The following is a 12,120-nucleotide window of genomic DNA, read 5'->3' on the forward strand; positions in this document are numbered from 1 at the left end:
CCTGCATGCCTGCTCAAGGGAAGGTGGCCAGATACGAGCTTTCAGAGGACAGGCTGACACACGTCAGCATCACTAAGAAGGGACTTGGGGTTGGTGTCATGCCAGCCAGCAAAGACTTGGGGTTTTGTTGCTTTCTGTTTTTATTTCATTGAGACAGAGTCTTGTACAGCTGAGGGAGGGTGGCTTTGAACTTCCTACTCACAGGAGCCACCAGGCTCAAATATGTGTGTGTGTTAGGTAGGCACCCTACTGAGTGACATTTCAGCCCCTTTTTATTATTTACTTAGATTCTTTATTTTCGTTCTTCTTGTTTCTTCAGACAAGTGTCTCTACTATGTGCCCTGACTGACCTGGAACTTGCTTTGTAGACCAGGCTAGCCTTATTTATACTCAGAGATTTGCCTGTCTCTGCCTCCCAAGTGCCAGGGTTAAAGGCATTGCACCTCCGAGCCAGACAGCCCTTTATACTTTTTTTAAAATTAAGACACCCCCCCCAAGAGCCTAATGTAACTACTTGTGTTGGTTTCTGGTTCAACTGCCCGGAGGAGTCGGACCTCCTTCCTCAGTGCTTGCTTTTCTGCAGAATGATCAGACGATTTGGCGTGCGTTCAGGTGGGGTGGTGTCCCTTCCACGAGTGGGCACCTCAGAGGCTGGCAGGTACGCAGTGAAGAAGAAAACAGGATGTATCTGGCTGGGCCCTTTAGGAAAACAGTGTCGTTTGGTTTGGGGTGAGAACGCATACACCCAAGAAGAAGGGGCCACCAACAGATGTAGGGTTGCCTCAGGAGTTGCTGCAGGCAGCGGACTGCTGACGTGATTGCATCCGACAGGGCCAGTGGGTTGGTCTGGGGAGAGCCATTCAGAGGAAGCAGCCCTGCTGAGGCTGGTAACAGATGGTACTGCAAGCTGTTGGTCTGTGGCGTGGGGGTGGGGCAGGGCATGGATGCCTGCCCAGTGCTCTGGTGGGTGCCTGCACATTCACGGTTCCTGTCTTCAGCTCTCCAAGCTGTGGGGTGGGTGGGTGGGTGGGTGGGTGACTGAGTGAGTGAGTGGATGTCTCTCTCTTTCAGTGTGTGTTCTTTTTGTGTGGTTGTCCTTTCGTTTGTCTGGTTCTAGCATCTTTTTTTTTCCCATATGCTCAAGATGAGTAGGAAATAAAAGGGCCCCCAGACCCCCCATAAGAGAGGTGGATAGGGGTGAGTGACTAGACCTCACCCTGACTTTTCAGCCGGCTTAACCACCAACATTACTACTGATTTTTTTTTTCTCTCAATTTAGCCATGAATCGTTGCCAATAGCTCTGCAGTTTCTTCACATTAGGGGTGTGCGTCTTTTGGCCCTCCCTATAACTAGTCACCTCACTGAAGGAAGGACCTGAAGCAACTAAAGAGGGGAAAGGGAGGAAAAAAAATCTCTGTTTGAGACTGCTAGATAATTCACAGGATTAATCGAATATGAATGTGCCCTCGTGTGCACAGACCCCCTCTTTCCTAATTGGACTCTGAGTGGGTACTTTCAGGCTGAAAGGGTCATTTGTTTTGACTGACTGACTTTTTGGGGGCTTTCTGGGGAATTAGTATCTTGTACAGATGACTGCCTGTTCCCAGGGCTCTGTACTGAGGCCGTTCATTCATTGGTTTGTGCAATGCACTCTGAGTGTGTGCCAGGCTCCTCCTGGGTTGCCTCCGTTTTTCAGTCATGAAGATAAGTGCATAGGAGATGGGTCTCTCTTAAAGATACGGTATTCATGGAGGAAGGCGCAACACCTTGATTTGGACCTACAGACCATCTTTCTGTAGCTCACAGGAAGCTGTTGCCGAAAGGCATCTCATGTCCATAGCAGCCTGGGAGAGTGCCCATCCAGAGGGCATGGCTCGACTGAATGCTGCTCCTCATGTTTCCCTTTGAAAAACTGAACTGGATGGTTTGAGGAGACGAGGAAAGACGGAGCCTGATGCAGAATCGCTTGTGCCACCTCTTCAGAAGTGCTGGCGTCAGCTTTAAATTTGGGGGAGGGATGAGATGTAGAATTTCAAAGAAAGAAAGCTCAAGACCCTCTTGAGACCAGAAGGGAAGTGGAGCCATGGTCCATGGGGGTCCCATTCAAGGGTCCAGCCTCTTTACTGACAATAAAACACCGAATGTAACATTATTGTCTTCTAAGTGAGATGGAAGCTATTTATCTACCTTCTCAAAGCTTAAAGCATGAGATTGTTATACTGTGGGATGTGGGATTTGATCCTTCCTGCCACCTCTGAGGTACCCACACTCAGTGCGAGAAGGCTGGCAGGGTAGTTGGATTAGACCAGTACTGCCTCTTCTACCTTCATTATGGCCTTCCCAAATGTTCCTCCTCCAAGGGCGTTGCTGGAAACAGGTCTGCTGCTTTGGTGCTCAGCACCTGTTCTATCTACAACTGGCCCTGAGTTGATGGAGGAACAGCCACAAAGCTAGTTTCTAAGCAGTGACTTACAGAGTTCCACAAAGTCACCAAATACCGATTCTCCTTTGCCCTTCACCACCTTTCCCTCATGACACTTGGTTTTCTTATCATTGCGTGTTCATGTCACTGACCCCCATGGCTTATTACCACATGCCATACACCATATGCACCCAGAGCTCGATGCTGCCCGGGTGACTTGAGTTGTTTAAACAATGGTGGTTGACATGGAATGAACAGCGGCTAACTGTACTGAAGGTAGCCGGCCATTTTGCAAAAGATACTCAGTACAAAGTGAGAAATGTTAGGCCTAAAACCTTAGAGGCAGCGATCCCAGGTAGAACTCGGTATACATTCTTGCAAGAGTTGTTCCACTTTATCACTTAGTCGGTGTGGTCTTGCCCAGCTGGTACTGATGCTGACATTGATGAAACTGAGAGAGGGCCCATAAGTTAAGAGAACAGAGCGAACTCAGTGCCCAGCACTCACCTAGGGTGCAGAGGAGCTGAACTCACAACCACCTATAACTCCAGTTCCTGGGTGTCCTCTCCAGCCTCTGAGTGCCCACACTTGTGCGCATAGTCACATGCACATTGATACACGTGATTGGGAATAATAAATCTTTAAAAGAGATACAAATGTTTGCCGCTAGGGCAAAGAGAACAAGGACACGAACCCCCAAAGGTAGCATGGATGTCGAGTTGCTTACAATACACCGATTTTTTTAAACATACACCATAGGGTGTTAATAGGGCCCATGAGTTACATGTTTCCTATTTTGAGAATATCCTTTCTGAAGCCTCCTAAGATGAGAATTTAGTTTGAAAGAGTACAGTGATGTCCTTAGCTATGTGACGTATGCCGTGCACCGGGCTTCTTATTTTTGTGAAAACTCCTTTTTGGGTGCTGTAAATAGTGACAAACTTCATTGCCACAGATCCCTGGGGCCAGGGGTAGAACTTGGTCAAACTGTCCTGATTTTGCATGGATTAGATCCTTGCTGTACAAGCAGTTATGTGTTGGGGGAGGAGTGAGTCCATTGCTCCAGTTTATTTTATCTTCTAAGTTGTTGTTATACCACTTGGTTTGAAGTCACCCCGGTTTTAATTTTAAAAGCAGACATAGCCCACTGTGCTGAACAGGATCTAGTCACAGAAAGGCAGGGGAGCTGGAGGGGAGTTCCAGGTTTGGGGCTTGAGGTGATGGGAAAAATGAAAAGGAGTTGAACAGATGTTGGGTTGCAGTCCCTCCTGTGTAGCTTCATAGTCCTTCAGAAGTGACCTGAATTAAAGTGACCCGAACTAAACGCTGACTATTTAGCTCCCAGGTGCTTCCACACCCGCAGATGTCAAATGGCTAGCTGGCTGGAAGTCTGTATTCTGACTCTGGCCACAGTGAACAGGAGGCTGTCTGGGTAGTTGAGAGGGTGCATCCTCTGTTCTAGATTGTTTCCCAGAGTTTCCTTGGTGTTGTCGCTGGAACTTGGGACTTTGCGATTGCCAGGCTGGTACTGAGCCACACCCCCCAGTCCTGCTTTTCCGTAACTTCACATTGGTGAAGCTCTCACCCGTTCTCCTTAGCATTCGTCAGGCTGCCTGCACCCTTGGAACACTTTTTATGAACCCTCACCACAGGCAGACAATACTTTCAGCCTCACCCCTGAGCTCCGCGGTGGCCTTGGCGGCTCTGTGGACCTACACATAGGGTCCTGCCAGCTCTCGATTCTGCACTAGTTTTCCTAATGAGGGCATTGTTTGCTTTTTAGCCTGCCCCCTTGTTTATAAAATATGCCAAGAGAACCAAACACCCCACTGTTCTCAGTACTTTTACTTACTTTCCCAAACCAAATGTTTATGTCCTTGAATACTAAACTTGAAGAAAAAGGATTCCTCCTCGTGGGAAAGTGACAATCACTGAGTTCTTTCCAAGTTACGGCCTGAGGCCGGCTTCTCAGGAAAACTGAACTTATCAGTGACTTTGGGAACTATTCAGACCAGCTTCCTTAGCCTTGGTGTGTGTGCATGCGTGCGTGCATACAAGGAAGGCAGATCCTCAGTTCGCTGTCTTCCCAGGAAGCCTCTCGGCGCAGGGGGTGGCATTCTGAGCATGCTCCCAAAACTTAGTGTATATAAGTGCACAGAAAGGAGAGCCAAAGTAAAAAATAGTTTTTAGGGTCGACTGGACCTGGTTAGCCAGCACGCCTGGCTTTAGCCAACTTGTAGGAGATCCAGGTTGGGCTTAGTAGGTAGGGCGCCTTCTTGGCCTCGCTAGCAGGTTTAACGTCACCTAGGAGCTTGCAGACCCAGGATGCATTCCAGGTGACTCAGAACCTGCCACCTGTGTTTTCTGGATCCTGACCAGGTGATTCTGACAGAACCAGGCTGACTGCAACAGCCATGGAGTTCCCCTGGTCTTTCTGAGTTGAATCACAGTCTTTATCTACCCACGGGCTGTGTTCTGAACACAGTGATCATCTTCCTGTGGCTTTCTACACAGAGGAGTAGCTTTTCTGTGTTACCTTTGCTAGACTACTTAAGAGTGTAAACTGAAGCCGTCATGAAAGGTGCTGCAGCTCACACTGTTTATGCAAGCAAAAGAGACTAACGTGATATTTTCGTCTGGTCTTTAGGGAGAGAGTGTATGGAGTTTTCACACCCACTTCCCCCTTAGACACATGGTGTCCGTCAGACTGTATTTAGTAGATTTGGGTGTGTGGCAGCCTAGACAACTCCTGAGCTTACAATCATTTTTACAGTTAACCATTTGCAAAGCCAGCACTGCTGCTATAACTCGGGTTTCGTTGCCAGTTTGTTCCAAGTGAGACAACACAGATTTGAGGTGAGCTGTGTTCTGACCGAATACCTCTCCGTGTTTGTCAGTTGGTGGACGAGTGAGTCGAGAATTAAATTATACCCGTCAGAAGATAGGAGAAGAGGCTATGTTTAATCCTCAACTCATGATACAGACTCCAAAAGAAGAAGGCGCTAATGTCCTGACCACAGAGGCCCTCCTGCAACACCTGGACTCAGCACTCCAGGCCAGCCGTGTGCATGTCTACATGTATAACAGGTAAGGAAGGCCCTGTATCACCTGTGAGTAGGTCCCTTGTTTCTATAAATAATGTTGGCTTTGGATTATTAAATTAGTTCCAGCAGTTTTCTGTTAAGCTTTAGAACCCAAGGTTTTATAGATAATACACAGTGCTACCACTGAACACTTCCCCATCTTAATTTGCTTTTAGATTTTAAAAGCAAAATACCACACATTGAAAGTTCCTTATCCAAGGTGCTTAGGACCCAGGAGTATCTCAGACATTTAAAATTTTTATTTTGGAATATTTCCATGTAGGTAATAATACACTGGGGGCAAGATTCAAGACTGAAGACAGAGTTGACTTATATCTCAGTGTGGCTTAATTAATATTTTAATACTTATTTTTTGTGCATAAAATGGAGTTTCATGGTTTAGAGTGTCCTGTTTGGCACCATATTGGTTGTCAAAAAGCTTGAGGTTCTTGTGCCTTTCAGATGTCAAGATTATGTGTGTGAATATTTGTCTGCCTGTGTGTCTATGCACCACACATGGGCAGTCTGGAACTGGAGTTACAAAGTGTGAGCTGCCTGCTATGTGGGTTGAGAACTTAACCCAGATAACCTGCAAGAGCCACAGGTCCTCTTAACCTCTGAGCCTTCTCTTCAGCCCTTGTAATGCATTTTGAATGAGTATCTGGGTGTGGTCCACAAGTGAATATCATTCTCTTGGGGGGTGGGGCTTCTTACCTGGGCCATGTCTCATTTACTTAAGATACTTTTTTCCCTAAATCGAATACTGAACCTTTCTTTGGAGCAGTTAGGTTTTGGATAGCCTTAGTCAGCAATGGGTATGGCAGAGAGGGAGATAGAGGGGAACGATGAAGGGAAGAATTCAGTTCTCTGACAGGTCACAAAGCAAATGGAGGAGTGAGCCTCTCTGGGGAATTTCTCTGGGATGTCTGAGTGAGGTAGATTCATAATAGAGTTTTAAAACAAAATTAACATCATTTTTTTTTTCTTTTTCTTAACACATCCTTACTGTCTGTTACTTTAGAATAGGAGCCAGACACATACCCAGCTCATTGTTGAGCAGATGTTTGTAGAAATATGAGACATTTTTGGGAACTGATCTCCCGTCAACAGTGTACAGTGTAGAGCAACTGTCTGGTCTAGATGGCAGAGTTTGAAGTCAGACACCCTGTGAAGAGCCTGGCCTGCCCAAGGTCATGCCACACACATACGCCGAGACCCACTTATTCTACAGAACTTGTCACCGACATGCTTCAGGAGATTTAAGGTCCTGTACTACGAGATAAGCCAAAATGGACATGGAGAGAAGCCTTGTATAGTGAGCACTTGCATATTTTAGGTGGGAAAAAAAATGGGAACAAATGGAGCTTTTTGTCCAAGGTCAAAGATCAAACCAGGTTTCAAAGGCCATTTTCTGGATCCATGCCCAGTGAACGATCATTGGTATCCTTTTTTCTTCTTTTTTTAAAGATGCATTTATTTATTATATATAAGTATACTGTAGCTGTCTTCAGATACACCAGAAGAGGGCATCAGATCTCATTACAGATGGTTGTGAGCCACCATGTGGTTGCTGGGACTTGAACTCAGGACCTCTGGAAGAGCTGTCAGTGCTCTTAACCACTGAGCTATCTCCTCAGCCCCAGCCGTATCCTTTTTAAAACAAATGCAAAGAATTAGCTGATCAGATGGCACTGAAGACCTTACTTATGTTGGGTATTGTGCATGTGTGTATGTGTGAGTGCGTTTGTGTGAGATTTCAACACACATACACCTACATGATCCGTGGAGTGATAAGTGTGTGTGGAGGGAGATAGGTGGGTGAATGAATTGGTAACGTTAGTCCTGAGACCAAGGAGAGAGATACAGCCAGCACAGGTGTTGGAACAGGTAGAAACAGACAAAGCCAGGCTTAGACAGTGCCTTTGTACACCAGGTACCAGGTCAGACTAAAGCCAGGGCTCTACAAAATGGTTGTGTTCACCAGCACTAGGCAAAGAAAGCTTCTTAGCAGGAAGGTAGAATTTTGAAAGGGCTCTGAGGGAAAGATGGGGGAATCCTAAATGGAAGCCTAGGGAAGAAATTGCAAAATATAAAAAAATGCCCTTGGGAGAAGTCAGGTCTCCCTGAGGAGACCAATAAAACAACCATTGGTGTGTGTGTGTGTGTGTGAGAGAGAGAGAGAGAGATTTTGATTTTGATTTCCTTGATTTCCTCATCTTACTCTATTGAGTAAAGCTTCTTTCCCTAAACACATGAAAAAAGCCATGGGTTTACAGGACACTCTAAGCGATACTAAAACCAAACCAATTCACGGTCCATGTATTTAATGTTATGTCTACCAGATGGGGAATCCCGGCGTACCTGGCAGAGGTTGTTTATGGCATTTAGAACGGGAAAAGTCTGTTTCAAACGTGACCAAAAATGACATCTGCTAGTAAGAAAGCAAAGGCCAAGCCTCACCTGAGTGTATCCCAACACTCGCCTGGCTAACTCAAGCTCTCCTTATTTTGAATTTGTGATAATTCTGTCGGGATTGTTGCAGGTTGTTTAATGTGTGTAGAAAAGCAGATTAACGGTGTAAACAAGATTATTGGTAGAACACTTATGGAAACAAGACTTCAAGTACTTGGGTAGCATTCATTTACATAAACACCCCGCATGTTAATTACGATTCTGTGTTATCTATTCATTAAAGCGGGGGCTTGCCGGCTTTCTGCTGGCAAAAGCTCTGCTGGTTTTGACAGACGCTTCAACGTGATCGAAATTACAGCCTTTTGATAAGACCTGTTGTTCCTGTTTTAAAGCTCATTTCATTGCAGTAAGAAGTGGTTTGTTTTACTTTTTTTTCTTCCTCTCCACCATCCATCCCAATAGGCAGTGGAAGTTGGAACATTTGTGCTACAAATCAGGGGAACTTATCACAGAGACAGGTTACATGGATCAGGTATGTTCTTTTCCTGTTTGGGGAAAAGCATTCAGAATTTCTAGAAACCACCAGGGCGGCGAGTGTCAGCCTAAAGCACCTCACTCCTGCTTTTGTTTTTGTTTTGATTTGACAGATAATAGAATACCTTTACCCTTGCTTAATCATTACACCTTTGGACTGCTTCTGGGAAGGAGCAAAGCTCCAGTCGGGGACAGCGTACCTCCTGTAAGTACACCCTCAGTGTCCGGCTGCCGCGCTCTGTAACAGTTTCCGGTGTGGCTTATCTTTGTTTATTCCGTTTCAGTTTTGGAAAAGAAATAAAAACATTGAAATTCCATGCGCATTTTTTTTTTGAGTGAATGGTGGGGGGAGGGGGTTTCAGCAGAATGTTTTTCCCCCCTCTTTTCAGAAACAGTTCTGTAGGCATCATTAGATTTCATTCACTTTTACCAACCTATTTATATGCAAATAAAATGCAAATCATTGCACAGTTGTACAATTTTTTAAAAACTCTTCATAGAATGCTTGTGGTTACGCACACCAGCACGCAGACATAAGAAGAGAATTTATTACTGGGCACTTGTCACAATGAAATACTTCAGCTAAAGATCTTTCTGCAGACAAAAGTATTAACCCTACTTCTGAGCATTGGTAATGATGTTTAAGGAGGGGAATGTGCTGTCTGTAACGGCCATGATAAGGGATGTTTGGTAGCTCAGCAGTTAGGAATTACATGCACCACACCATTTAAAGAATGATAGTTACTCGGTGTAGACTTTCTTCAGCTAATTATGCAAGAGTTAGTGCTTGGGTTATTGTTTCCGTCTTGGCCCGCACATATCTGCAAAAGCAATTTGCAGAGGCCATCCCTGACCTTCAGTGTACAGTTTTAGATGGGAAATAAGGGGTTTTGTGTTTTCTGGTTGGGAGACTCTGAATAATGACTTCAGCCTGGTTAAGCAGCTACAGTACGGTTTGAACCACATAACAGGCAGCCAAAAGCCTTTTTGGTCTGTCAACAGAACAATTTCCAAAGTGAGTGGGGTGGGGGTGTGTGTGTGGAGTAGCTGTGATGGTGGTGATGGTGGAGTCCATGGGGGGGCTTAGCCACCCCACTGCCAGCTTATTAGAGGGGGGCTCATAAGATTGACTGTTAAAGGTAACAGATCAAATACTTGGATTGGCCACATTTAAAAGGCAGTTTTTTAGGGTGGCAGGTGCTAATATAACATTGTAATTCATTCTTTTGGTGTTTAGTTTTGGATCTTGCTGTTCTTCTTAGAAGAACACCCTCCCCCCACTGGCTAATTTTTTAAAGATATTAAATACAGTATTAGGGGATTAAGATTGTCTCTTTTTTTCCCTTGTTAATTTGCAAGCTCTGCTTGCCATCTTCAGTCATGGATTCTTTTCCAGACTTAAGTTTGCCAATGGCTTTACTGGGAAAGAACTTTTACACTTTCTCCTCTATCCTCAAGTCCCGGGGTTTCGCTGTTAATAAGCCTGTGTCACACAAATGCAGCCCTGTGCCCTCCTGCCTGTCTGAGACACGTTTTTCATGGCCTCACCTCTAATTTCTTTCACAGAGGTAAGCCTCCTTTACGGTGGACAAACTTTGACCCCTTGGAATTCCTAGAAGAGTTAAAGAAAATAAACTACCAAGTGGACAGTTGGGAGGAGATGCTGAATAAAGCTGAAGTTGGCCATGGGTACATGGATCGGCCTTGCCTCAACCCAGCCGACCCAGATTGCCCTGCCACAGCCCCCAACAAAAATTCAACCAAAGTGAGTTTCCAGAGAGCGCAGGGGTGGGGGAGGGGAACCTTTTCTGTTTTCACTTACAGTGCTGTGATTTCATCTTGAAGATTTCATTTGCCACAACTTTTGTTCCTTTTTAATCTGGTGTATGGAACTAAGGTTGTTCACAGAGCTAAGTTTTGCTGTAAGATTTAGCATAACCCTCATTAGCCTTGTTATTAATGTCTTCTCTGAAACAAACAAGACCTTAACGCACTGGATCTTAACGAGGCATGTGACCTGCCTACTAATTCCCGTAATGATGTGACTGTCTTTTCATCACAGCCTCTTGATGTGGCCCTTGTTTTGAACGGTGGATGTCAAGGTTTATCTAGGAAATACATGCATTGGCAGGAGGAGCTGATTGTGGGTGGCACCGTCAAGAACGCCACTGGGAAACTCGTCAGGTAAGCTAGCACGGTACCCCCACACTATCCTTGTGCCCCTTTTCTTGTACGTGGGTGTTTGAACTCACATAAATCTTAGCTAGCTGTCCAAGTTCATTGAGCCTCAGGGAATGACATTAGCACACCAGACCAGCTTGCAGAGAGATCTCGGGGGCAAATTTTTCCTAGAATGGATTTGTAGTTTTCATCAGAGTCGTAGCTGTTGATTCAAGGCTTTAGAAGCTCTGCCCCCTTACATAGACTAATGGGACGAGAAAATCCAGTATGAGTGTGTGTATGAGTCGAGGGGTAAGATCTGATCGGTGTCACGCACTGTTAAAGAGTCAAAGACCGGGAACTGCAGGCAAGGTAACAGTTAGCCTCTGTGCAGCCAGGACTTCAGCCAAGTGTCAGGTGTTTTGTCTGAGGTTTCTCCCCCGGGACAGTCTCTGGGATTTCTGCAGAGAAAGTGTGGCTGAACCCAGTGTATCTGGTCAAGCTAATCTACTCCCCTCTCCTTCCTGTTTCTTGGAATAGGAACTGAGAAAGGAAATTGCTTATTAATTTAATTTTGGGGTCTATCTGTAAAAGGTTTGTAAGGTTACACCTTTAATATGGTACATCGATCTATTAAATACAATAACCATCCCTGGTCTTGTTTGAATGGAAACATGTGCACACCAAGGAGGGAAGAAATCTGAGGGAGAGTTGGGGACGCCTGCTTGGGACCTCACATGGCACACACTGCTTGCTGGCAGTGCTGACCTATCTTCTGCCCTTGACACAGTGCTCACGCTCTGCAAACCATGTTCCAGTTAATGACTCCCAAGCAAATGTATGAACACTTCAGGGGCTACGACTATGTCTCTCACATCAACTGGAATGAGGACAGGGCAGCCGCCATCCTGGAGGCGTGGCAGAGGACTTATGTGGAGGTGAGCCCCTGCCTAGAAATCTGGACAACTTGTAATTTAGTTCAGTCTTCCTTTCCAAGTGTTGAAATGTGGTTTCCAATTAGGTTTAGTGGGATTTTGTTTGTTGTTTAGCTTTAATTGTGCAGCCCAGGCAGTCTCGAACCTGCTGTCCTCCAGCCTCAGCCTCCTGATTGCTGGGATTACACCACTGAACCCAGCCTCCATTAGGTTAATTTTTCAATACAGATTATACTTCTGAGCAGTGCATGAGATACAAGCTTGATTTTCTTTATTCAGCCATCAAAAGTCTTGGGAGTAGTTGTCTGAAAAGACAGGCACTCAGTCTTAGCTGGGGTTCTCTGAAACATGCCTAGTAACTATTGTGAAGAGCCTAGGTATAACAGTGCAGGGGGGGGCAAACTGCATGAACAAGAAAAGGTGTCTGGAAAACATTAGCAAAACAGAATCTATTCACAACTGCAGGCCCCTCGGCCAGGTCATGTGACAGGAGGCTGGCCTTTGTTTCCCAAGCAGTGACCTCTACGGAGCTGCCCGTGACCTTTTGAAAGTGGCCAGCAAATGAAGTGGGGG

The 12,120-nt window shown here is 45.5% G+C and overlaps 1 protein-coding gene across 1 annotated transcript in view; it reads left to right on the forward strand.

The window, feature by feature from the left end:
• Positions 1-12,120, forward strand: part of PTCH1 (patched 1) — a 53,194-nt gene that overhangs the window by 11,736 nt on the left and 29,338 nt on the right. The window contains exons 3-8 of the mRNA XM_080936047.1: positions 5,321-5,510; positions 8,381-8,450; positions 8,566-8,657; positions 10,019-10,217; positions 10,515-10,636; positions 11,403-11,550. Coding sequence (XP_080792173.1) covers positions 5,321-5,510; positions 8,381-8,450; positions 8,566-8,657; positions 10,019-10,217; positions 10,515-10,636; positions 11,403-11,550 — 821 coding nt within the window. The remainder of the gene's footprint in view (positions 1-5,320; positions 5,511-8,380; positions 8,451-8,565; positions 8,658-10,018; positions 10,218-10,514; positions 10,637-11,402; positions 11,551-12,120) is intronic.

Source organism: Micromys minutus (genome assembly GCF_963924665.1).
Source record: "Micromys minutus genome assembly, chromosome: 1".
Lineage (NCBI taxonomy): Eukaryota > Metazoa > Chordata > Mammalia > Rodentia > Muridae > Micromys > Micromys minutus.